This window comes from Lepus europaeus, chromosome 9 (genome assembly GCF_033115175.1).
Source record: "Lepus europaeus isolate LE1 chromosome 9, mLepTim1.pri, whole genome shotgun sequence".
Taxonomy (NCBI): domain Eukaryota; kingdom Metazoa; phylum Chordata; class Mammalia; order Lagomorpha; family Leporidae; genus Lepus; species Lepus europaeus.
In genome coordinates, this window is record NC_084835.1 from 84,359,380 (window position 1) to 84,387,235 (window position 27,856).

At 44.8% G+C, this 27,856-nt stretch overlaps 1 protein-coding gene across 1 annotated transcript; it reads right to left on the minus strand.

Annotated features, from left to right (window-relative positions):
- SLC39A6 (solute carrier family 39 member 6) lies at window positions 1-27,704 on the minus strand. Its single transcript, XM_062201565.1, has 10 exons — window positions 27,427-27,704; window positions 24,749-25,468; window positions 23,111-23,294; window positions 21,868-22,037; window positions 19,068-19,286; window positions 12,091-12,196; window positions 7,497-7,874; window positions 6,316-6,396; window positions 2,275-2,465; window positions 1-1,225 (listed from the first exon to the last, which is right to left on the minus strand). Exons 2-10 carry the CDS (start codon window positions 25,457-25,459, stop codon window positions 1,073-1,075), a joined length of 2,193 nt encoding a protein of 730 aa, XP_062057549.1. The 5' UTR covers window positions 25,460-25,468; window positions 27,427-27,704; the 3' UTR covers window positions 1-1,072.
- Between the last annotated feature and the right edge of the window lie 152 nt (window positions 27,705-27,856).

The window sequence follows — 27,856 nt, forward strand, 5'->3', positions numbered from 1 at the left end:
ACATAAGGAATTTATTTCGTAGAAAAGTAACATCTAGAGAAAGCCACAGACAGCCCTAGTATTTCTACAGTACTATATATAAAATGACAAATGAAAACTGCTCACAAAGACAACACTGAAAGATACCAAAGCACTTTTTAAATCTAAGAATTCAAATTTTACTCAGAATGGTTTTACTCCTAACATAGATCCAAGTTTTAATACTCTGACATTTTGTAAACCTGATAGACAGTATACCCAATTATATACCATTTGGCAATATTCAACTTGGTGATCACTAAATCTGGTAATACCAAGACTTACTCTTATACTCATCTGGTGTATCTCCACACAAATATTTTAAAATTCCAATTTCTTGTTCAACTGGTAAACTGTTTGAATTATTTAAATATATTTAGATTTTTCTAGATAAAAACTAAGTTTTCTACACTTAACACAAAATCAAATGTACAACAAAATGTGGTAAGTGCTCACTGTGTTTTACAGGAATATTAATACTCTTACACAATGTTTATCTTTTATCTGTCTTTTTTTTTTTTTACTTAATCTAAAATATGCTCTTTACACTGTAGCCAATTCTGTGATTTTTTTAAAGAAATTTACACCTCCTAAATTCCCAGATTCTTCTTTCTTCCTTTTCTGGTACCTTAAATTCAGTATGAGCTTTACTGGTATCTTGCTGTTCATGTACATTCTTAGTCCCCAACACTAGCATTTCTTCAGAGGCCCAAAATCCAAGATGGGAATTAGTTCTAGAAAAAGTATTAGACATTTTTCCTGAAATATACACAAGTCATGCCAAATCTCTTGTTTATAAAATAAACTGGTAATATTGGTGGATTGCACATATAGCTTATATTTCCAAAACAGAATAACTTAAATATTAAAACGTACCTTTATGTTAGCAACATACCTGACCTTATAAGCATAACAAACAGCAATATTCAATACAAAAAATCACAAAACCCACTGACTTTAAATGCTGTGTATCACAGCACACAAATTCATTTCTCTGTGACCTAGTCAAACTACAGACCACAATGTTTTAAAGCTACTTTAGCACTTAGGCCCTTTAGAAATTAATACGAAACACAATTTTATGTTCAAATATGGAAATAAGTAACATAATTCCGAAGCCTAAAAGTATCCCAGCATTCTGTAGAAAGAAATATCCCCATCGGCTACATCCGTGGTCACTAGCATCATTGTGTAGCATCTCAGGTACCTTAAGAAAAAACGAAAGATTAACATTTAAGTTTTCAGACCTGCCTGACAGTGTACTAGACTAGCTGTATTTGTTACTGGGTATACACTCTGGGTCAATTCCTGAGAACACAATTACATCAGACTGACTCTAGCTGATAATGTCTAATGTCACACAGCACACCAAGCAAAAATTTTTACTGGTCCAGTTTGCTATACTGTAAAATAGAAAGGTATGTTTATTTCTGTTGATTTTCTGTTTCAGGTACTGCCTTCTATTATCTGAACTGAACTTTTTTTTTTTTTTTTTACAGGCAGAGTGGACAGTAGAGGGAAACAGAGAGAAAGGTCTCCTTTTTGCCGTTGGTTCACCCTCCAATGGCCGCCGCGGTAGCGCGCTGCGGCCGGCGCACCGCGCTGATCCAAAGCCAGGAGCCAGGTACTTCTCCTGGTCTCCCATGGGGTGCAGGGCCCAAGAACTTGGGCCATCCTCCACTGCACTCCCTGGCCACAGCAGAGAGCTGGCGTGGAAGAGGGGCAACCGGGACAGGATCGGTGCCCCGACCGGGACTAGAACCCGGTGTGCCGGCGCCACAAGGCGGAGGATTAGCCTGTTAAGCCATGGCGCCGGCTATCTGAACTGAATTTAACACATGGCACAGCTTTAGCTCAAAATACTGCATAAAATATATATAAATATATTAAATATATTTTTAAATATAAAAATATTATGTAAAATATAATTTTAGCAATAATATTGGCTGGGATTATCATGTGGACCTTGATGAAGAAAGGATTTGACTCTTTTGTTGATTAGTAAGAAAACGTTAAGCATTCTGAGGTACACACAGCATGCCAACAACATGTGGCTTGTGCAAAGTGTGCCAAAGATCTCTAGACAACTCAATGCCCGATTACTGAGAGTCTGCTCTCAGTAGAAGGTGGATCTTTTTGAATAATTTCATCATGCTTCATAGAACCTAAAACATTCTTTTACAATGAAATTTTTATTGAATATTTTCTCCATTTTATTGTTAGTCAATAATATAATTTGACTTCTTAAAAACTTACCATATCTACCAGAGCAACATACATGAACAAGCCAGCAGTAAGTGCAAATATCCACATAGAAACATTTTCAGCATAATGACCAATGAAAATTCCAGTTGCCATTCCCAGATACGCCAACATGGCTGAGAGCGCGTTGTAAAGCACAGCTTGCTTAACAGTCATACCGGCCTTTAGTAAAACAGCAAAGTCACCTTTAACAAGAAACAGAAAATGAGCATAAAGAAATTATGACATGTTTTTAAGATAAAGACCCAAAGGTGTCCCAGATTTAAGAAAATCCTCTAATTTCAAGAAAAAACAATATAAAACAAAACTAATAATCACCCAGGACTAAGGCAGTGTGAATCGCCTTATCATCTTTATAAACTAAGATATCTTTTTTTTTTTTTAAACAGGCAGAGTGGATAGTGAGAGAGAGAGAGAGAGAAAGGTCTTCCTTTTTGCTGTTGGTTCACCCTCCAATGGCCGCTGTGGCCGGCGCACCGCGCTGATCCGAAGCCAGGAGCCAGGTGCTTCTCCTGGTCTCCCATGTGGGTGCAGGGCCCAAGCACTTGGGCCATCTTCCACTGCATTCCCGGGCCATAGCAGAGAGCTGGCCTGGAAGAGGGGCAATCGGGATAGAATCCGGCGCCCCAACCGGGACTAGAACCTGGTGTGCCGGCGCCACAAGGTGGAGGATTAGCCTGCTAAGCCACAGTGCCAGCAAGATATCTTTTTTTGGTAAGATTTATTTATTTACTTGAAAGGCAGAGTTATAGAGAGGCAGAGAGAGAGACACACACACACACACACACAAAGAGAGAGAGAGAGGTCTTCCATCCACTGGTTCACTCCCCAAATGGCTGCAACAACTGGAGCTTGGTCGATCTGAAGCCAGGAGCTTCTTCCAGGTCTCCCACATAGGAAAAGGGGCCCAAGGGCCCAAGCACTTGGGCCATCTTCCACTGCTTTCCCAGGCCATTGCAGAGAGCTGGATCGGAAGTGGAGTAGTTGGGACTGGAATCAGCGCCTATATGGGATGCTGGCACTGCAAGTGGTAACTTTATCCGCTCGCCACAGTGCTGGTCCCTAAAGTATCTTTTATCAAGTTTTTTAAAGCTTACATTTTGTCAACGAATGATAAATAGTACAAATCTACAATTGTGCTCTGGCACTGTCTTCAAGGAGCTTATAACTGGCAACAGAGAGGGAAGAATGGAAAACACACAAGAAATGATCAGCAAATAATAAAGGCAATCCTTAATTAAGAACTAATGAGGGGGGCCGGCGCTGTGACGTAGTGGGTAAAGCTGCCACCTGCGGTGCTGGCATCCCATATGGACACCGGTTTGAGTCCCAGCTGCTCCACTTCCGATCCAGCTTTCTGCTATAGCCTGGGAAGGCAGTGGAAGATGGCACAAGTCCTTGGGGCCCTGCACCTGTGTGGGAGACCTGGAAGAAGCTCCTGGCTCTTGGCTTTGGATCAGCACAGCTCTGGTCATTGGGACCAATTGGGGAGTGAACCAGTAGATGGAAGACCTCTCTCTCTGCCTTTCCTTCTCTCTCTATGTAACTCTGACTTTCAAATAAATTAATAAATCTTAAAAACAAACAAAAAAAAAAAACAACCAATGAGGGGCTGGCACTGTGGTGTAGTAGGTGAAGCTGCTACTTGCAGTGCTAGCATCTCATATGGGTGCTGGTTCGAGTCCTAGCTACTCCACTTCTGATCCAACTCTCTGCTATGGCCTGGGAAAACAGTAGAAGTCTCAAGTCCTTGGGTCCCTGCACGCAAGTCGGAGACCCAGAAGAGGCTCCTCGCTCCTGGTTTCAGATTGGCACAGTTCTGGCTGTTGCAGCCATCTGGGAAGTGAACCAGCAGATGGAAGATCTCTCTCTCTCTGCCTCTGCGTCTCTATAACTCTGCCTTTCAAATAAATAAATAAATCTTAAAAAAAAAAAAAAAAAGAACTAATGAGTGTGTTGTTGCTTATAAAAGAAAAAGATACATGAAGATGAAAATGGGGGAGATGAAGGATCTGGAATGAGGAACACAGGTGAGATGCTGAGGATTTTAATCACTGAGCAGCCAGATGGCAGGCTTTTTTTTTTTTTTTAAGATTTATTTGGAAGGCAAAGAAACAAAGAGAGAAGGAGGGAAGAAAGAAGGAGAGAGAGAGAGAGTATTAGGAAGAGTTGCAGATTGGTGCCTCCTCACAAGGGGCACCAAAATGTTAGGAAAAGAGGCGCAGAATAGAGAGGAGGCAGTGTACGAATTTACAGCCAGACTGAATTTATTCAGAGAAAATAAATTCGTAGAGGTCGGTGACCAGCATGCACATTGATGGAGCACATGGCAGAAGGCCCCGACCCCCAGGGGCTAGCCTTTTTAAGGAGGGCTAGGGCTGGGGGTGGGGGTAAGAGGGCAACAGGCAGAGGGGAATTCCTGGAACTGGGTGGAGGGCCTTGGGAACCTGGAAAAGAATGCAGGGTGGGTATGAAGGCAATAGGGTGTGAGACCCAATTGAGATTCAAGGGCAAGGAATCAATTCCAATGTTTATCTTTTGGGCAATAAGCAAGAATGGTTGAGGCTTATGTCCTTGTTCCATCAGAGAGAGACTGATTGATGAAGTGAGAAAATTATCTTCCATCCTGTGGTTTGCTTCCCAAATGCCCACCACAGCCAGGGCTAGGCCAGGCTGAAGCCAGGAGCCAGGAACTCCATTCAGGTCTCCAGAGGTCTGTCAGAGACCCAAATACGTGAACCATCATCCGTAGCCTCCCAGGCACATCGGTAGGAAGCTGGATTGGAAGCACTGAGTAGCTGAGACTTGAACCAGTGGGCTCAGCCCACTGCATCACAACATCTGCCAGCGAGAGGCTTTTTGGGTGAGTGAACACCAGCAAGGAACAAGGGAAAATGATGTCAGGGGTATATGTGTGAATAAACCTTCCTCTAAGAAGGAAAATAACGACATGAACTTGGATCCAGAACAACCAGAGAAGAATATTTTTTTTTCTTTTTTTTTTTCTTTTTTTGACAGGCAGAGTGGATAGTGAGAGAGAGAGAGACAGAGAGGAAAGTCTTCCTTTTTGACGTTGGTTCACCCTCCAATGGCCGCTGCGGCCGGCACACCGCGCTGATCCGAAGCCAGGAGCCAGGTGCTTCTCCTGGTCTCCCATAGGGTGCAGAGCCCAAGGACTTGGCCATCCTCCACTGCACTCCTGGGCCATAGCAGAGAGCTGGCCTGGAAGAGGGGCAACCAGGCCAGAATCTGGCACCCCGACCGGGACTAGAACCCGGTGTGCCGGTGCCGCAAGGCGGAGGATTAGCCTGTTAAGCCACGGCGCCAGCCCAGAGAAGAATATTAATATGTAACTCATCAAACTTCCCTGTTCTTCAGCTCCAATTTCAATGGAATATGATTCTTTTGTATTCTAAAGTCTATTCACAGTGGACATGATCAGTGATGGCATCTGTGTGCTGGTATAGGAAGCTGCTTGGAAGGGAAGAAGACAGAAGGAGCCCAGGCACTTTGGCAATACCATAGAGGCAACTGTGTACTTGCGGGGTCAGATTCTGGCTGGAGAGGTAGGCATTTGGCCTAGCAGTTAAGATGCCACTTACAACATCTGTAGCCCATATTAGAGTGCCTGGGTCTGAGTCCTAGATCCACTCCCAACTTCTACCTTCCCATTCATTTACCCTGGGAGGCAGCAAATGACGGCTCAAGTAGCTGGATCTCTGGTCACCCATAGAGGGGATCTGGACTCAGTTCCCCACTTCAGGTTTTGGCCAGAGTGAGCCCCAGCTGACGCGGGCATCTGGGGAGAGGAACAGCAGAAGGGAGATCTCTGTCTCCCTCTTTCAAACAAATAAAAATTAGTCAAATTTGTTATCATTAAAAAGGAATTCTGGTGAGAAACAATGCCAAGCAGGTCGGGAGACTTCTGAGAAGGCGGGGAGGCTATGCAGAAGCTTGCTGGAATACTCATTAGCAAGTTCAGGGACACGGCTACAGTTCACTCACCTGGAAAATACAGTTAAATGGTTCCCTTACCTAATTCATGAGGCAGCTCGTGGCAAAACACAGCAACAGAAGTACTTAAACCACTTGACAAACCTTCAGTAAAAGCAGCACCTGTGTGAAAAATAGTTCAAAAAATCTGACCATATTGTTCTGTATGTTTTTAAATGTATTAGCATACAAAATGAGTTAACAGAAGCAAAGCATATTTTGGCTGTAAAAAAACTGAACTTTCCCCATCCAACTCTGTATCTTCTCTAACAAAATCTTAAATTTCCCCAAAGAGCACAAGCAAGTATGACAGAGGAGAAGGCTCAGCTATGTCCACAATGAGTGGTTGATCTTATACAAACTTGGAAATAAACTCTGCTGTCCTGAGCACGTTTCACTTGCCTCAGAGGAATTCACTGCAATTAGGCTTGTGTACTTCATCCTTTCACAAAGACAGCACATGGCAAATAGCTCCTTCTATTTTAAAAAGCTAATGCATGACACAACCTATAAACCACGACTGCGCACACGGACATTCCTTGGTCTGCCTCTGCCGCAGACAAGGCCAAGTAGGAGGAACACTCCAGGCGGCCAGGGAGCCACGGCCTGAGCTTGTCTCAGCCCGGCTATAAACAGCAAGTGGCCTCCTTGGGTAAGTGGCTTCACTTTTCCAGGCCTTGGCTGCCTCATTTAAACTATTTCCATGGATCCTGTTAGCCTAAGTCACTAAAATTTATAGGCATTCTACTATCTTGCAATTGTGGTATAACAATTTAATAACAAAAATTCTGTAATTATTTTGAGATAAGTTAGTAACTGGACTTATCAGATATATGAAGATTTCTTTAGGGTAACAAAAAGATCATGGAAAAGATAATTGTATCTTAGTGCTATTTATGTTACTGGTAAGGGAACCTCAATGTATGGGGGGAAAAATTTTTACACATGCTCCATACAAGTTAAATGCTGATCTTAAGATCTTACAAATTAAGAACTTTTGATAGTTACAATTTAGATAATGGGCAATGCACAGTTCCAAAGTGTTTAATTGTATCTAATATTTATTGAATACTTCAGTGTTAAAGTAGCCAAAAAAGAACTGATAATCTTGGAAGTCACTAGTATTCTTATCTAATCTAAGCTACTGTTTCTTAGATTTGTTTAGGTATTTTATGAGACATTTTCAGAGTCAATCAATAAGTGACAATTGTATGGATATATACCAATTGCGAGGCCGTCGCTGAAGTTGTGTAGACCATCCCCCATTATCACCATCCAGGCCAACGTGGCAATGCCGGCATCTTTCAGCTCCTCCCGAGAGTAGCGCTGACTGTGACTGTGAGGGTGGTGGTTCTGGTGGTGGTGGTGATGGAGAATATGATGGTAGTCGTGATGGTGGTGAATGAGATCATCAGACTGGCCGAGTGTATCGTGGAAATGTGAGTGGCATTTGTTCTTGCACCCTCTGGGCACATATTCATTGTAGACCTCCTGTGGATGTGCATGAGCTATCATGACCTCCTCTTCTTCCAAGATGGCTGGCTGCTGAGCATCAAAGTGGGAGGGCTCCTGTGAGTCTGCTCGGAGATAACCTTCAGGTCCTAGGAATAAACACAGAGGACACTGGGACAAAGTCGAAGGCTCTGGTAATATACCTAGACACAATCCAAACATTCCCACTGACCAAGTCAACAACAGATCTCAAACCCTGGTAACTCTCACACCTGCAGAACTAAAATTAGAGTGTTATTCAATTTCATACATCTGAAAGTTGAACATATTTATGGGATACCATGCAATATTTCAATAATGTCCTGTCAGGGTAAACATATCTGTCTCCTCAAACACTTAACATTTCTTTATGGTGAAAATATGTAATCTTCTAGCTGTTTTTCTTCTTGTAGAGAAAAATACAGTATGTCATCTATAGTCACTTTGCTGTGCAACAGAGCCCCAGAACTTATTCCTACCTAGCTATAACTTAGTACCCATCAATCAACCTCTCCCCATCTCTTGCTGCCCCCTTCCCACACCAGCCTTTGGTAACCACCATTGCGTACTTATAACTTTCTAGAGTATAACTGCTGGAAAACATCAAAAGGTATTAACGGGCCGGCACCCCGGGTTCTAGTCCTGGTCGGGGTGCTGGATTCTGTCCTTGTTGCTCCTCTTCCAGTCTAGCTCTCTGCTGTGGCCCAGGCAGGCAGTGGAGGATGGCCCAAGCGCTTGGGCCCTGCACCCGCATGGGAGACCAGGAGGAAGCACCTGGCTCCTGGCTTTAGATCGGCGCAGCGCACCGGCTGTAGCAGCCATTTAGGGGGTGAACCAATGGAAGGAAGACCTTTCTCTCTGTCTCTCTCTAACTCTGTCAAAAAAAAAAAAAAAAAAAAGGTATTAACGTATTTTAGAAATCGAATGTTCTCACATATGAGGGATAGATTTTAAATGTTAATCTAAAAAACTACTCTCAAGTTTCTTCCTTCATTTTTTCTCTTTACATTCTTTAAAAAAAATTTTAAAATAGATTTATTTATCTATTTGAAAGGCATAGAGGTTGGTGCTGTGGCACAGTGGGTTAAAGCCCTGGCCTGAAGTGCTGGCATCCCATATGGGCACCAGTTCTAGTCCCAGCTGCTCCTCTTCCGGTCCAGCTCTCTGCTATGGCCTGGAAAGGCAGTAGAAGATGGCCCAAGTGCTTGGGCCCCTGCACCCACATGGGAGACCCAGAGGAAGCTCCTGGCTCCTGACAGCCATTGCAGCCATTTGGGGAGTGAACCAGTGAAAGGAAGGCCTCTCTCTCTCTCTCTCTCTCTCTCTACCTCTCTCTGTAACTCTGTCTTTCAAATAAAATAAATCTTTAAAAAAAAAAAAAAGGCAGAGTTACAGAGAGAGAGAGAGATCCTCCATCGGTTGGTTCACTCCCCAAATGGCTGCAAAATCCAGGGCTAAGCAGGGCTGAAGCCAGGAGCCAGGGGCCACCTTTCGTTGCTTTCCCAGCCTATTAGCAGAGAGCTAGATCAGAAGTAGAGCAGCTGGTACACAAACCAGCGCCTATATAGGATGTCAATGTCACAGGTAGCAGTTTTATCCACTATACTACAAATGCCCCCCTCCAAAAAAAAAAAAAAAGATTTAAAGATTTATTTATTTTGAAAGGCAGAATTAGAGAGAGGGAGAGGCAGAGGCAGAGAGAAAGATCTTCCATCTGCTGGTGTACTCCCCAAATGGCACAATGGTCAGGGCTGGGCCAGGCTGGAGCCACGAGCCAGGAACTTCTTCCTGGTCTCCCACATGGGTAAGGGGTACAAGCACTTGGGCCATCTTTTGCTGATTTCTCAGGCACATTAGCAGAAAGCTGGATTGGAAGTGGAGCAGCTGGGTCTTGAACCAGCACCATATGGGATGCTGGTGGTGTCACAGAAGCTTTACCTGCTATACCACAATACCGGCCCCATAAATTCTTTTTTGGAAGGCAAAATTCAATGAAAAACAAAAATATGAATTATGCTATCATTAAGGAGAAGCATTTATTATTTATTTGTGCAAGGAATATTAAAATACCACAGTAAAGTTGTGTTCCCTTGGTTCCATTTACTTTTCTTGGGAGCATCTCTGATCCTGTGGTTCAGTTCTGGAGCTGCTATTTCCTCCCAAGACTACACATTTCATGAGTCCATTCAAAAAACTGAAGAGGGAAGCAGGAGCAGGAGTAAAAGTGCTCTACTTGCTCTTAGGAGAAAAATAGTATGACAGAAGAAATAAGGTGGACAGGGAAACTTACAGACTGGAAATAGCAATGACTTTTCCCACCCCTCAGTTACAAACTATTGAGCACCTATGCTGTGCTGTGACCCTAGCAGGCACTGGGATAGGTAAAGCACAATAAAATGCCTGCCTTCAAGAAGCTTACGTTTTATGGAGAGACAGTCACTTAGCAAGGAAACACTTGAAAAGGAAGAGGAGTCTATGTGAAGGTCTGGGAGGAGAGTATTCCAATCAGAATGGACAAACGAGGGCAAGGCACCGAGATAAAGCTCCTGTTCTTAAAGGTGAAAAGGCAGCCGATGAGGCTGCAGCAGAGTAAACAAGAGGTGAAGAGTGCACAGTCCCACAGCATCTCGGAGAGTTTGAATCTTAGCTCAGTCTGTCCAATGACAAACACCAAGCTAACAGTCAAGTTTCAGGGAAAAAATTGACTTGTAACTGGGCAAATGATCAAAATTAACACCACTAGTAAGTGACAACAGCATTACACTGAGTCACTGAAAAGGACACAATGCCACTTGGAGCTATTTGTCCCCTAACCAATGAGTCTGATCAAGACAAACTAGAAAAATACCAAATAAGAGGTAACCAAATATAACATTTGATTCTGGATTGTACTTTGTCAATTTTTTTGGTGTGTGTGTTGGGGGAGGACACCACAGCAAAAAAGAATTAAGACAATTGGAAAAAAAGGACAAAATTGGGGCAGACATTTGACGTAATAGCTAATTCATGGCTTGAAGGCCTGCATCCCATATTGGAAAACCTGGTTCAAGTCCTAGACCATCCACTTCCAATCCAGCTTCCTGCTAATGTGCACCCGAGGAGGCAGCGGATGATGTATTATGGATCAAGCACTTGGCCTGGCCCAGCCCTGGCTGTTGCAAGTATTTAGAGAGTGAACCACAACATGAAAGATCTCTCTCTCTTTGCCTTTCAAATAAAATGAAAATAAGTTAAAACTTAAAAGGGTATATGAGAATGCCCTTTTCTCAGGAAACATACACTGAAGTATTTTGGGTAAAGAAGCATCACTCATGCCTACTACTTACCCTAAAATGATCCAGGGGAAAAAAATGTATGCATATGTGGAGAGAGAGAAATAAATAAATGTGGTAGGCGCTGGCGCTGTGGTGTAAGGGGTAAAGCTGCCGCCTGCAGTGCCAGCATCCCATATGGACGCAGGTTCAAGTCCCACATGCTCTATTTCTGATCCAGCTCTCTGCTATGGCCTGGGAAAGCAGCAGGAGATGGCCCAAGTGCTTGGGCCCCTGTACCCACGTGGGAGACCCAGAAGAAGCTCCTGGTTCCTGGCTTTGGGTCAGCGCTGCTCCGGCTTTGCAGCCAAGTGGGGAGTGAACCAGCAGATGGAAGATCTCTCTCTCTCTCTGCCTCTCCTCTCTTTGTGTAACTTTTTTTTTTTTTTTTTTTTTTACAGGCAGAGTGAACAGGGAGAGAGAGAAACAGAGAGAAAGGAGAAAGGTCTTCCTTTTGCCGTTGGTTCACCCCCCAATGGCCGCGGCTGGCGCACGGCACTGTTCCGAAGGCAGGAGCCAGGTACTTATCCTGGTATCCCATGTGGGTGCAGGGCCCGAGCACTTGGACCATCCTCCACTGCACTCCCTGGCCACAGCAGAGAGCTGGCCTGGAAGGGGGGCGACCGGGACAGAATCCGGCGCCCTGATCGGGACTAGAACCCAGGGTGCTGGCGCCACAAGGCAGAGGATTAGCCTATTGAACCGTGGCGCCGGCCCTGTGTAACTCTTTCAATTTAATCTTTAAAATAAATAAATAAATAAGGTAAAGTAACTGAAGAATCTGAGTAAAGAGGAGATGGAAATTCTTTGTAGAATTCTTAACAATTTTTCTGTGAGTTTGAAATTTTCCTCAGAGATAAGAAAAAGAAATGTAAATACATGTAGAGCATAAGGTAGTAAAAAAAAAGACACACCAAACAGACACGGTGTCATCTCTTCTAGATAGCCCAAGTTGCCTGCAGGTCACCAGCAATGACCTCCCTCCAGTCCCCAGATAACACTCATAAGGACTTACGATCATCTGTGTCTACTTTCTCTTCATTAGTTGAAAGTTGAGATTCATACTTGGACAACTGCTTCTTAATCTCCACATCATCATCACTTTCAGGTTTTTTTTGATTCTAAAATAGCAAGAGAAAGCAATATTTTACAATATTTGATTTGCTTATTGTACAGCTTTAAATAAACAGGTAAGTAAGATATACACAAAAAGACGCAGAACAGCAGAACTCTATAGGAATGAAAGCCATCCAAGGGAAGGGCCTGCACTTATTTGCACAGCATCTAGTCGTGGGTCTTGGGTATAATAATTGTGGAAAACAAAAGTAACAAATGTCGCAGTAATGTAAGATGTACACAAATCACAAATTAGTACCAACAGGGACATGCTGTGTAAGGTGAGACGCGCAGACACTGTTTCCCATTTTCATTGTATAAATGGCTCTACTGAAAAGATGGGTACCTAAAACCCAAAGCACTTTCTCTAAGAAGTGTATCACGCATTAGCCTCACAGCATGACCTAGTATAAGGGCCAGGATTCCCTGTATGACCAGGCAGAGCGGTGCTTAGATCAGAAGCAGAGAGGTTGCGGCAGGCAGGCCTAGCCAATTTTCTGGAAGAAAGTGAACACCTGGAAGAAGACTGTGCAAAGACTTGAATGTGTTGAGACTAACTGCAGATCCAAAGACGGTACTGGCCACTGAGATGCAAACATACTGAACTGGGAGGGGATAAAAGGGAAGAAGGACAAAATGATCCAGTTCTCAACTTTGGGGGGTTGGGGAGGACAGGGTTGCAGAGAATATTGAAGCAATAGAAAAATTACATGCAGGAAAATAAATACAGTGATATTCATTATTCATACCCCTCCCCACATCCCAACAACAAAAAAAAATCACACCCTACTCTTTCTCAACGCACCATTGGCTATCAGTCCACTCTAAGTGTGGTCTTAGATGCCAGCAGAGCATCCCTTGGGGAGCTTGTGAAAAACGCACACTGGTAGGTCACACCCCAGACTTAATGTGGATTTTAATTAGATCCTAGATGACTCATATGCACATGAAAACTGGGAAGTTCTACCTTAGGTCATCCATTTAGAACCAGCTAGACATTTCCTTCGGGCACTCTGTCATCTGCTCATCAACTTCTCGGTTTCCTTTATGCCTCTTTTAGATAACTGAAACCCCATACTTCTCACACTTTTTATAACCTACAACTACACTTACTGTCTTAAGTTTTTAAAACAAAAAGTGAGTGGCTGGCACTGCGGCTCAATAGGCTAATCCTTTGCCTGCGGGGCCGGCACATCGGGTCCTAGTCCCGGTCGGGGCAACCGGATTCTGTCCCGGTTGCTCCTCTTCCAGGCCAGCTCTCTGCTGTGGCCTGGGAGTGCACTGGAGGATGGCCCAAGTGCTTGGGCCCTGCACCCGCATGGGAGACCAGGAGAAGCACCTGGCTCCTGGCTTCTGATCAGCACAGTGCGCTGGCCGCAGCGGCCATTGGGGGGTGAACCAAAGGAAGACCTTTCTCTCTGTCTCTCTCACTGTCCACTCTGCCTGTCAAAACAAAACAAAACAAAACACCTAAAAGTGAGTGAGTGTTTAACGTGAAAGTGAGTGAATGTTTAACGTGAGTGTTTAGTGGGGTGCCTGGGCTTGATTCCTGGTTCCAGCTCCCTGCTAACACACACCCTGGAGACAGAAGAGATGGCTCAAGTAATTGGGTTCCTGTAACTCAGGAATTGGGCTCAAGTAACTTGGGAGACCTGATTTGCATTCTTAGCTCCAGTCCGACTCATTTCTGGCCATTAAAGGCTTTTGGGGAACTAGTGAATAGGAGCTTTCTATTTTTTTTTTTGTCTTTCTCAAAATAAAACACACCATTAACGTGCTTTTTCTTTTTAAACAAGGCTCAATTAGTTAGCTTTGAGTTTATCATAAGGTTTTTCAAAGCATCCTGAATACTGTGCTTGAGACATTATCCTTATCTGAGTCCAAGCAACATTTATGTCGCATAAGGTCACGGAACAATGGTGCCTGTGTGTAATCTGCTTACACAGTGTATTTAAAATGATGGAAATTAACAGACAAATAATAGATTTCTTATTTGTAGTAACTTTGACTATGACTTACTTGATAATGACAGGACCTGAGATTTTATTCTAACAAAAGTATGAAGTATCTATTTATTCTTAGGTGATAAGACTATTGAATAGCAAACACAGACAAATCCTCATACTTATCCTAGCATGATGCCTCAGAGAAAGTACTTAAATATTTTTTATTTATTTACTTATTTTGACAGGCAGAGTTAGACAGTTGAGAGAGAGAGAGAGAGAGAGAGGTCTTCCTTTTTCCTTTGGTTCACCCCCCAAATGGCCGCTACAGCCGGCGCGCTGTGCCGATCTGAACCCAGGAGCCAGGTGCTTCCTCCTGGTCTCCCATGCGGGTGCAGGGCCCAAGGACCTGGGCCATCCTCCACTGCATTCCTGGGCCACAGCAGAGAGCTGGACTGGAATAGGAGCAACTGAGACAGAACCGGCTCCCCAACCGGCACTAGAACCCGGTGTGCTGGTGCCGCAGGCAGAGGATTAGCCTAGTGAGCCGTGGCGCCAGCCAAAAGTACTTAAATATTTATGAAAATGAATTCAGGGTATATATTTTTGAAGCTTTATTTTACATGACAAATAATTATATGTAATTTTGGGGTGAACTGAAGGAATCTTAAGTTATTTTTGTTGGTGGTTTATTTCTCATTAGGCAATGATTCCAGAATGATTCTAAGGGTCCAACTGTAGATATCCGCTATGGGATGTAACACTAATTTGAATGTGGAGATTTCAGATGGACATAAAAGGCAAATGACCTAAAACTAATGATACACAACATCTCCCAGAGGTACCTCAGAGAAAATCCCAAGTAAAATGTGCTGTTGTGGGCCTGAAGAGCTCCCATCACTCACACCATATAATGAATTTTGTCTTGAGAGAACCAAATGAAACTAAAAACTATTAAGGGCCGGTGCAGTGGCGCAGTAGGTTAATCCTCTGCCTAGGAAGGTGCTAGCATCCCATACAGGTGCCAATTCTAGTCCTGGTTGCTCTCTGCTATGGTCTGGGAAAGCAGTAGAAGATGGCCCAAGTACTTGGGTCCCTATACTTGTGTGGGAGACGTGGAGGAAGCTCCTAGCTCCTGACTTTGCATTGGCATAGCTCTGGCTATTGTGGCCATTTGGGGAGTGAACCAGTGGTGGAAGACCTCTCTCTCTCTCTCTCTCTCTCACTGTAACTCTACATCTCAAATAAATAAATAAAATCTTTAAAAAAAAAAGCTTACAGCCGGCGCCACAGCTCAGTAGGCTAATCCTCCGCCTTGCGGCGCTGGCACACCGGGTTCTAGTCCTGGTCGGGGCACCGATCCTGTCCCGGTTGCCCCTCTTCCAGGCCAGCTCTCTGCTGTGGCCAAGAAGTGCAGTGGAGGATGGCCCAAGTGCTTGGGCCCTGCACCCTATGGGAGACCAGGAGAAGCACCTGGCTCCTGCCATCGGAACAACGCGGTGTGCTGGCCACAGCGCACCTACCGCGGCGGCCATTGGAGGGTGAACCAATAGCAAAAGGAAGACCTTTCTCTCTGTCTCCCTCTACTGTCCACTCTGCCTGTCAAAAAAAAAAAAAAAAAAGCTTACAATCTATCAGATACTATTTTGGAACAGAGATTATCAAACTTCTCCTGAAGTAACACCTTGACAGTAGAAACTCCATTTTGGAGCACCTGAGACTCCATCTTGAGAAAGCACCCCCACACTGTGAGACAGGTCTGAGAGCACCTGAGACTCCATTCTGGGAAGGCACTCCCCCCACCATGAGACTCTGGTCTGAAACTATGATCTAAAACTCTCGGACAATAGCAGTTTACTACCTCACACTTGGCAAAGCATAGAAACCCCTTGCATGATTGCTCAAGCTTGGAAGTGGATAGGCTGCCCCTGGGTTAATGATAATAAGGTAATTTGTCAATGTCCTACATATGATTTAAACCAATATCTGGATTAATGTCAAGATTATAATTGAAATTGTTAAGATCGTAACTGGCATTGTCAAGATTATAATTGCTATTAGTTTCGCATAGGTTTTAAGTTAGCTTGACTCTGGTAACCATGTGTTCCCCTCCCAATTTTATGGTTTTTGCCTTTAAAAACCCTGTTGCTTTGGGCTTCAGGGTCAAGAGTTCTTTAGGGGGGGCCGGCGCTGTGGCACAATGGGTTAGCGCTCTGGCCTGAAGCGCTGGCATCCCATATGGGCGCTGGTTCAAGACTCAGCTGCTCCACTTCGGATCCAGCTCTCTGCTATGGCCTGGAAAAGCAGTAGAAGATGGCCCAAGTCCTTGGCCCCCTGCACCCACATGGGAGACCTGGAAGCAGCTCCTGGCTTCGGATTTGTGCAGCTCTGGCCACTGCAGTCAATTGGGGAGTGAATCAGAGGATGGAAGACCTCTCTCTCTCTCTGCCTCTCCTAAGTAACTCTGACTTTCAAATAAATAAATTAAAAAAAAAAAAAAAGTTCTTTAGGGCATGAGTCCGCTCTCCACCGCTGGCAATAAAGAACCATCAAATTTTATCAGTGTGTGCTACTCCTTTGTTTGTACTTGCTCAGGTACAACACTCCAATTACAACTCAAAGTAATATATGCAATTTGTACAAAGTTAAGATATGCAATTTACAGTTTTTTTTTTTTTTTTTTTTTTGGACAGGCAGAGTGGACAGTGAGAGAGAGACAGAGAGAAAGGTCTTCCTTTTGCCGTTGGTTCACCCTCCAATGGCCGCCGCGGTAGCGCGCTGCGGCCGGCGCACCGCGCTGTTCCGATGGCAGGAGCCAGGTGCTTCTCCTGGTCTCCCATGGGGTGCAGGGCCCAAACACTTGGGCCATCCTCCACTGCACTCCCTGGCCACAGCAGAGAGCTGGCCTGGAAGAGGGGCAACCGGGACAGGATCGGTGCCCCGACCGGGACTAGAACCCGGTGTGCCGGCGCCGCAAGGCGGAGGATTAGCCTGTTGAGCCACGGCGCCGGCCAATTTACAGTTATTTTAAAAAATTCTGTTCATGACACAAGTTGACTTCACAACTCATTAATTAGTTATAAGCTAGAGCTGGGGAAAAAAAGTTTTATATTATGTAATGGATAACCTATTCTTTAGAATCCTAGATGGAAGAAAAGCTATCTTTAGGTAAAATTTGAAAACTACATTGAATTTAGAAATTTTAAATAAATCAAGGCATTTGAACCAGAAATACAGCAAAAAAAAAAAAAAAAAAAAAAAAAAAAAATCAATCCCCAAGTCCTCTAAAAACCCATCATTGTTTTTCAAAGGTCAGAACAATCCCGGAGAACACAAAGAAATAGGATATATTCTCAAACCAGCCCAAGGGTGCAACTGCCACAACTGCAGCATGAAAAATGACTTCCAAGACTGAGAATGAATAAGCTATTTTTATATTACTTCTTCCGTCTAAATTTCGGTCTACTAAACAGAGCATTCAAGCTTTGCAGTTAGGGATTATAGTGAATATAGAATCATAGGGTGCTTGTGCAAGTCACTCCCCTGTTCACACACACACTCCTGCTTCCCACGGTGAGCTCTACGACCAGCAAGAATCAACTGCATTACGTTTCAAACTTCTTCATGCCAGCTATACTTGTTATTATGATTGCACAATTTAATTACATGTTGCTTAAACTATGAAACCATGGTGAGAAGTTACTTCTATGAACATGTAAGTTGAATGCTTTTAAAAGATTCCGAGGTGAGTTGTTTAAAAAAAAAAGGGGGGGGGGGTATCAAAGTATGTAAGGCAACCATAGTATAAAATCTTAAAAAAAAAAAAAAAATTTTTTTTTTTTGACAGGCAGAGTGGATAGTGAGAGAGACAGAGAGAAAGGTCTTCCTTTGCCGTTGGCTCACCCTCCAATGGCTGCCGCGGCTGGCGCGCTGCGGCCGGCGCACCACGCTGATGCAAAGCCAGGAGCCAGGTGCTTCTCCTGGTCTCCCATGGGGTGCAGGGCCCAAGCACTTGGGCCATCCTCCACTGCCTGGCCTGGAAGAGGGGCAACCGGGACAGAATCCGGTGCCCTGACTGGGATTAGAACCCGGTGTGCCGGCGCCGCAAGGTGGAGGATTAGCCTATTGAGCCGCAGCACCGGCCTAAAATCTTTAAAATTTTTAAAAATCTAGTTTCTACACAGAATGACTTTACAAGTGTGTAATTTCTTGTTCAATTTTAGAGAAGCCAAACTGGAAATCGTAGATAAAATGTAGCATGGCTATAAAAAGAAAAAAAGAGGAAAAGGATAAAACACAATTCCAACTCAAAGAAAATCCTGTTCAACAGCAAATTACTAGAGTATGAGTGTACAGATATTTTAAATTAAACTAAAGTGTCATTTTTAAAGAAGTCTCCTTCCAACAGTCTTTTGACTGCCTTGCCTGATCACATCAGACTGGAAAAGGTAGATAACCACAGGCAATGCAAAGGAATTTTTACCATATAGCCTACCTACTGTTTGGCTTCGTACAATTTTCCAGTCCAGTGTGCAAAAAAGGCAAGGCTATGAAAGCCACATACCCTTTGAAACAAAACAGAACATTCAGCTGCTGAGTGAAAATACAAATTAATCACAACCACCAATCAATACTGATGGTGTATCCAGGATGCTCCTGCCTGTACTGGTTGGGTCATCTATACAGATGTTTATCCTTGTCTCTTACCTGCTTGTGAGTTTCAAGGGAATACTGAGGATGGAAGCCTCCAGGGTTATCAGGATATAGGACTGCTCTACATGAATTTGGTCCCCATAACTCTGGGACCAAAAGGCCCCTCAAGTGTACTGAACACCCTCTTAAAAATGCACAAGCTACTCAACAATCTGGTTAAAGTACTACTTTAAATACATGTCTGATAGACAGTGTAAGTACTCAGTATGCTTTTTCTTACCTTTTTCTTCTTATCTTTAAATTGCTTGATCAATGTGAGTACATGTTCAACAAGAAACATGAAATACAAGCCTCCGAGAGCTGTCAGACCCTTCCACGTGGAATCAAAATAGGAACTTTCCTCTATGTGCTGAGAAGACAGATGACTGAAAAGCGGCCCTCTTTTCATTTCCATCGCAGGTTCTTCATGGCTATGACTATGGTGGTGACTTGCATGAGACTAAAAACAAAAAGACATGTAACTTACAAATTCCTTAGTTTCACACATATCAGAAAAATTGGCCAAGACAGTAAAGTCAAATTTGAAATCATCCAGAATCAGAGAATTAATGATCCTTTAATTAAATTAAGGTATACTCAAGAGTTGAGAGGCTTAGGATATTAAAAATGAGTAAAAGGCAGCTAGCTACCCAGGGCTTAATGGACATAATACACTACAGCACTTCACAGAGTAGGTCTATATAGTGTAAAGACAAGCATGTTAGGGCCATATTGGGTAAAGCTGCTGCTTACAGTGCCCGCATCCCATGTGGGCAATGGTTCAAGTCCTAGTTGTTCTACTTCTGATCCAGCCCTTTGTTATGGCCTGGGAAAGCAGCAGAAGATGGGCCAAGGACCTGGAAGAAGCTCCTGGCTCCTGGGTTTGGATTGGCACAGCTTTGGCAGCTGTGGCCATCTGGGGCGTGAACCAGAGGACGGAAGATTCTCTCTCTCTCTCTACCTCTGCCTTTCAAATAAATAAATAAATCTTCAAAAAAAAAAAAAAAAAAAAAAAAAAAAAGCCGGCACCGCGGCTCACTAGGCTAATCCTCCGCCTTGCGGCGCTGGCACACCAGGTTCTAGTCCCGGTCGGGGCACCGATCCTGTCCCGGTTGCCCCTCTTCCAGGCCAGCTCTCTGCTGTGGCCAGGGAGTGCAGTGGAGGATGGCCCAAGTGCTTGGGCCCTGCACCCCATGGGAGACCAGGAGAAGCACCTGGCTCCTGGCTTTGGATCAGCGCGGTGCGCCGGCCGCAGCGCGCTACCGCGGCGGCCATTGGAGGGTGAACCAACGGCAAAAGGAAGACCTTTCTCTCTGTCTCTCTCTCTCACTGTCCACTCTGCCTGTCAAAAAAAAAAAAAAAAAAAAAAAAAGACAGGCACGTTCCCCAACGACTTGCTTAATATGTATGCATCTGCAGTGAGTGTTTCTGGTGTTTGACAAGTTACAATAGCCATAAATAACAGGGAACTGCTAGACCTCACAGGCCCGTAATATCTACTGCTTATACTCCCAACTAAAAAGCCCAAACCAGAGTCATCATACTAGCCTTTTCTGCATGTAGTTTCAGGCCCTGGTAGGTACCCATGACCCGGGTGCACTGCCTAAGTGCCCTGCAGCACAGTACAATAGTAACTACATCAGTTGTGGAGCACACTAACAGAGGGGAGAACTGGGGATCACAGGGTAAACCCCATGCACGTGCAACTCTGCGTACCAGGTATTCCTGGACATCTGCCACCTGGTGGCTGGGGAGCTAGTCACAGAAACATACTTTTCTTTCACTACTGAATGGAACAAGAGATTTGTAGGGCTCTTCTAAAAACCTCCAAGGGAACTTTTTTTTTTTTTTTTTTTAAGATTTATCTATTTATTTGAAAGGCAGAGTTATAGAGAGGGAGAGGCAGAGGCAGAGATAGAGAAGCCTTCCATTGGTTGGTGCACTCCCCATATGGCCACAATGGCCAGGGCTGGGCCAGACTGAAGCCAGGAGCCAGGAGCTTCATTCAGGTCTCCCTCATGGGTTCAGGGACCCAAGCACTTGGGTTAACCTTTGCTGCTTTCCCAGGCACATTAGCAGGGAGCTGGATTGGAAGTGGAGCAGCAGGCATTCAAACTGGCCCCATACAGGATGCCAGCGCTGCAGGTGGCAGCATAACCCGCTATGCCACAGTGCCAGCCCCTAAGGGAAATTTAAAATATGAGACCAAATATTTCCTGCCTGAGCACCAATCCCAAATATTTCATGGGAAAGTAAATTCACTTTACCTAAGTTGTTTAAGATTCTCTTGTGTCATGAAGTGTAAATCTACACACACACTTAAATTCAACTCTGGAAAACCTTGAGTATATGATAAGTCACATAATTTTATTCTTAAGGCAATTACACTAACAGGTAAGCAGAAGGTTCAACCTGCTGCAGTATGCCACAGTACTGAGCAGAATTTGTCTCCTTTTACTAAGTGGGTTCCAAAAAGTGAAATTAGTCTGTATAGTAAGTACCCTTAAAGCTATAAGCAAAACACATGCACATATATTAAGATCCAGCACTAAAATGTAGCTTTCAGTTACCAAATGTATTTTTTTTTTGACAGGCAGAGTTGGACAGAGAGAGAGAGACAGAGAGAAAGGTCTTCCCTTTCCGTTGGTTCACCCCCCCAAATGGCCGCTATGGTCAGCGCGCTGTGCCAATCCGAAACCAGGAGCCTGGTGCTTCCTCCTGGTCTCCCATGCGGGTACAGGGCCCAAGCACTTGGGCCATCCTCCACTGCCTTCCTGGGCCACAGCAGAGAGCTGGACTGGAGGAGGAGCAACCGGGACTAGAACCTGGGGTGCCAGCACCATAGGCAGAGGATTAGCCTAGTGAGCTGCGGTGCTGGTGCCAAATGCATTTTAAAATCAACTTTCCTAAACCAAATTTCTAACATACTGATAGAAAGAATTCTATTGTAAAATCTCTAACATATTGAAACTAATCTAGTATTAAAAAAAATCCCACATTTCTATCAAATAATAAAATAACAGAAAGTTGACTGTACTTACATGAGGAAGAAGGTGTAAAAAAGCATCACCACTCAATGTCCCAACAGCCAATGCCACAAGGAAACTTAGAAGAAATTTGAAAAACACCCGGTTCATGAGAGGCACTAAAATAACTCCCAGTAAAGACAGGAAACTGATGATGGAAATGGCTATGAAGCCACCAACCCAGGCTGTTAAACAAAGCAGAAAGGAAAATCACACAATCGATAAATGTTGTAAGACTTTTGAAGAGAAGCTAAAGAAACATGTTCAACACAAATAGGACTGTGGCAATAGCACAATAATCAAAAAACCTGCTGCAGGCTCAAATTAACAATCTGGCTGGCACTGCAGAATCCCCTATGTAAGGTTAGCTACTGGAAAGTTTTTCAGATGGGGGCGCAGTGGGTGTGTGTGTGTGTTGGGAAGCTGCCAAGGATCAACTCTAGCCATTTGGAAACTGAACTTTCAGACTCTCTTACCAGCTAAATTATGAAAGAGAGGACAAAGTTAAAGAAAAGAGAGAGAAAGAGAGAGATGGTGGGGGAGAGAAGGAAACTAGGGACTCAGTAATCTACTCAGTAAACAATTATTTCTTCCTTATTGCATCACTTGGGCAATGTGACCCTACACAATGGCAAGGCTTATTCTGTCACTTACCAGTAAGAACATACCAGAATTAGGCTTGTAAGCAAAACAGTGTAACAATATAAAAAGCCAAATTTCAGGTGATTTTTAAAAAAGACTTATTTACTTGAAAGGCAGAGTGACAAAGAGATCTTCCACCTGCTGGTTCACTTCCCAAATGCCGGAAACAGCTGGAGCTAGCCCCAGCAGAAGCCATGAGCCTGGAATGCCATCCAGGTCTCCTATGTTGGTGGCAGGACCCAAGTACCTGGGGCTGTCTTCTCGGGCACATTAGTAGGAAGCTAGATGAGCAGTGGAGCAGCCAGGACAGGAATTGGCACTCTGATATGGGATGCAGGTGTCTCAAGCAGTGGATTAACCCACAGCAATTTCAGGTAATTCTGAAACCTCTTGTAAGATGGCTGACAAGTCATAATCTGAGTTTTATTTTCTGTTCTTTTATTTTAAATGTGGGCTACACATGCTTACTTTCGTCCTTCACATTTATGGCAGAAAATAACTGAGATGATATTTTGAAACTATGCTAAAAAATAAATAGGTTGATGCAAATATAAGGACAAATACAACATAAATATTACTGGAAGTTATTTTAATATTTTAAAAAAAATGATTCTACCTATCTGTAAAGAATAGGTCTTTGGAGGGATTTCAGCCTTCTTTTCACTCGTTGTATGAATCAGACAAGATCTAGCATCAATTTGATTGATGATGGCTGGGCAGAGAAAGTTGAACTCTGTAGCGTTCAGTGGAACCTGTATACCCATGCCATGTGACGTAAGCAGCTTTGATGCATTGAAACACTGAAGGAAACAAAGCAGTGAAAATCAAATAACAGGTATTCCCAACACAGAATCCCAAAAAGTAGGTGGATGACAACACCCTTTCCTCACTAAAGCTATTTATTTAAGCTAATGCAAAGTAAAAGCAACTTTTGAGTACTTTGGAACTTGCTACAAGCTACTTGGAAATACTATGTCACAATGATGGCATCGCACCTTCTTCTGCCTACTTCCTGGGGAGAAGCACTTACATCACTACTCACCTACGGGGGAAAGCCTCATGTGGAACAAGTCTGGGGATGAAGAGAGATTCACAAGCCAGTTAACACACTGTATAAACCGGTTAAGGAAATGAGCTTTAATTTCAAAATGGGATTCATTAGAGATTGAGAAATATGTTGTTTTAGGATTAACGCTATCCTACTTGGCCTAGACAAGCCCAAGACATGTTCTTTCAGCAATGACCTACTTGCAAAAACCTAGCTCAGTTCTGTTTACATACCTGGAGAAAAATGCTCTACAATGAGAGAATATTAAATTATATGGACTGCTCTTGTGGAGGGCAAGGCTGCTAATAAAATAAACCTGTACTGGCAGGCAGATGTTTTCAACAATTTAATTGCATGACAAGTTTAGTTTGAAGAGAAGCTCCTTTATGCAACTTAAAGTCCTCAGCACGTCAAAAAAACAAAACAAAAAACCTGCCATAGTACCTGTTTCCCACCTTCTACTTTATACTCCCATAAGTTCTCAGCCAGCATTAGAACAAACTTCATCACTGGTGTTGCTAGGGCTGACCATTTACCATTAGTAGAATTAGAACAGTCATGTTCTTATTTGAATGAAGTACTTTAGTACTGATTAAGGTATACCATCTAATTCCTTGTTCTTGACATCTCTCAGTCAAGGTGAATTTTGGACAGTATGGTAGTCTAGAAAAAGCGAATGAACACAAAACCTCACGTGCCGGACTTCTCACTTGTCCAGTGTGATGTTCTTGGTAGCTGCTCCAATATCAATCTCTACAAAGCCTCTGTGATCCTTTGCTAAGGAGACCTCTGCTCCTCTCAGCATTCTTCAGTGTCTTTGACCACACCTTGCCCTAGAACATGGATTCTAACTTCTGCTTTTCCAATCCTCCATTTTCTACCTTTTATTAATATTCACCTTTAATAGTTTTCTCCAAAAAACAAAACAAAACCCTTGATATCTTTCTGCAAATATTTTACATCTATGTTACAAAAAGTTTAGCAGGCACTATTCTCTCCAAAGAACTATCTCCCAAGACCTGTATAAGGAATGCTTATGACATAGCAGGCACACTTGGAGCCAAGTGCCTAGCTGAGAAGCTAGCAAAATTTGCTTTTCAATAGCATCAGTTTTATCCTCACTTTAAACTCCTCATAACCAGAACTAGAGTTGCAATGACAGAACTGACAAGCAGGTGCAGTAACAACAAACAGCATTTCTCTCACCTCCTGAGTATTTTCATTTGTGTTTCTGGAATACATAAAGCCTTTTCTGGGCTCACTTGCAGATTCATTGGTTTTCCTACCAGCCAACCGGCCCACCCGGCTCTTTTGTGTGACACTGGGTGGAGTGGACCTGCTTCCATCTTTGGGGAAGGGTTTTCCAGATTTTGGAGTCTCTATTGTCTCCAGAAAGTGAGTTCCTTCAGAGACGGCATTGTACACAGTGGAGGTCACTTCACTTACACCCTCCTTGACATTCCTCCGACCATTAGTCCGTTCCTGGCGGTGAGATCCTTTTCCCTGGCTGTTTCTAGAGTCTTTACCTGAACTCTCAGAGTCACGGTCTGGGCAAAGAGCTTTGCGATTGTTTTTATTGGAAGCAGCCCGGTTCCGGTGAGGGTGACGACTGTGGTCAGAGTGATGCTCATGGTCATGATGAATATGGATTCTTTTAACCTTATCTATGCCTATATTCTGAAGCAGTTTTTTGAACCCTTCAACAGACAAGGAATTATTTTCTCCATAGCGATAGAAAAGTTGTTGTAGATGATGTCGTCGTGCGGTAACTGCCAAGTCAATATTAATGCCAGATTCCCAATTGCCATTACTTTTCTCAGTGGTCTGAGGGAAAGCAGCCGATTCCAGTTCATGAAGGGGATTTGTGAATGAAAAGGCGAAGGTCAGGATCAAGATAACAGATAAATTCCTCGCCATTGGACCTTCCTAGAAAAGAGGGGGGAAATGCCTTGACTTCCCTCCTAAAAACAACATGAATTAAGAAACCTCATGCTGAAAATTGATGTCTATAAACAGTTGCAATCTACAGAGCATTGTTTGGAGTGCAGATAGAGAACCAGAAGCCTTGCATCGCTGAAACACAGGAAGCAGTGGTAGAACAGCTGAGTGCTCGGACTGTGACAAGTACAGTAAAGCCAACACTAATTTAGAGAAGGGAAGTGAGCCACGTGGCCACAGCCATCCAGGCAACAAACTGTGAAATGTGCTGCAAATAATGAATCAAAGCAAAACAAATCCCAACTACCTCCACCATCACCATCAACTCGTAAAAGAAATCTTTTAACAGCAAAAAAAGTGGAAGTGATCACCTCAGAATTCACATTTAAAGTTTTTTCTTAAACAAATACACTCTCATTATTCACAAATGCATTTAAGGTTCCTTTCCCACCAATCGACTCCTCAAAGGCTCTGAATCCCTCAGGATATTGTCTATGCATACTCAAATAGATGTGTTCTTTATTATCAGCAAATGGAAACTTTCTCCCCACTGAACAATGAATTCTACATGTTTTCATGCCAATACAGACTTACCTTATTCTTTTGAAGTACCGGGTAACAGTTCAAATAAATTAAACCTCATGAGAAACGATGTCATTTTTATGTCACTACAAGCCAGTGAAACTTTCATCACAGACATCATTTCCACAAGAGGTTTTTTTTTTTTTTTTTTTTTTTTTTTTGACAGGCAGAGTGGATAGTGAGAGAGAGAGAGACAGAGAGAAAGGTCTTCCCTTTTGCCATTGGTTCACCCTCCAATGGCTGCTGCGCTGATCTGAAGCCAGGAACCAGGTGCTTCTCCTGGTCTCCCATGCGGGTGCAGGGCCCAAGCACTTGGGCCATCCTCCACTGCACTCCCGGGCCATAGTAGAGAGCTGGCCTGGAAGAGGGGTAACCAGGATAGAACCTGGTGTGCCGGTGCCGCAAGGCGGAGGATTAGCCTGTTGAGCCACGGCGCCAGCCATCCACATGAGTGTTTGCAACCTAAGGCCCAAGCCCCAGAGAGTCAGCGCAGGAGTTGGGGCCTGGAAAGCAGAATTCAATTAAGCAGAGGAAGGTACAGTCAGGTAAGAGAATGCATGGCTAACTCGGGACCAGCAGAAGTCCTGCACCAGTGGTGGAGGGTGATGGACCAAACTCATGTCTCTGCAAAAATCGTAGGGATCAGGACCGAGGAAGCGCACTGGGGCAACCCGGTGCTATCACTTTCAGTAGTTCTTTGGAGCGGGAGGCTCTAGCATTCACCGCCGCACCCTGGAGAACCCGAGATACCTATTCTGCAAGGGGAATGAGAACACACGAGCGTCTGTGGAAGTACCGGTTAAACTCAGGCATTGCACAAGGCTGGCTCTCCACGGTGGAGGCCCCCAGCGGCAGGGCTGGACTCCTCATAGAACTTTCGGGGCCTGAGGTGTGTGGGCAACTCCCTCTTAGAGGCTGAGGGGAAGCATGAAGACTCTTTCCTGGAAACACGCGAGGGGCAGGGTGGCGAGGGCAGGCCCGGGGGAAGCGTCAGCCGATCTCCTTGGCCTGTGCTGGAAGCAAAAAAAGCCAGCCTGAGGAAAGGCCTTGGAGCAAAGGGAGTGGCAGCAACGGAGAAGAGGACACTGCGTTTGGCTGCCAAGGGCTTCTGAAAACACGTCAGCAGCACCTCGTTCGGATGCTGCATCAAAAAGTCCAGATGTCTCCTCCAAGTCCCCCGCCGGACCCCCGAAGCCCTTCTGGGCGCCCCACTCCGGGAAGCCCGGCTCTCCAGGGCGAGGGGGCGGTGGCGGCGGGCTTCCTCGGCATCCCCGCTCTGCGGCCAGCCCGGCCGGCCCGCAGGACCGCCGTCTCGGCTGGGGCCCCTGCTTCCCGCGCCCCATCGCCGGGCCCGTGGGACTCACCTCCCCGCGGCCTCGCCGTCCCACGGCCCAGTCCCGCGCGCAGACTCGGCGCCCCGCGGACGGTCCCCAGGGTTCGGGAGGCGCTCGTGCTGATCTCGCCGAGACGGCGCTACACGGCCCGGGGAAGCGGCCGTCTCGTCCGCCCGGCCGCCCCTCAGCCCGGCCGCGCCGCCGCGCCCTCGCGTCTCGGGAGGAGGAGGACAATCGGTAATTACCGCCCCGCGCGCGGCGCGCAGCCTGGACCACCGCCTCCTCCGGCCCACACCGCCGGGCATGCGCAGTGCGGCCTGGGAGCGCCGGCTCCGCACGCGGGTCTGGGCTTCGCGCGCGGGGCTCGCGAGGGCGGGCGGAGGCAGGAGGTGCTGGCGCGGTCCGAGCGCGCCTATCTGTGAGCCCCTCCGCGCTTCTCTGAGGCCCGAGACGCGCCTGC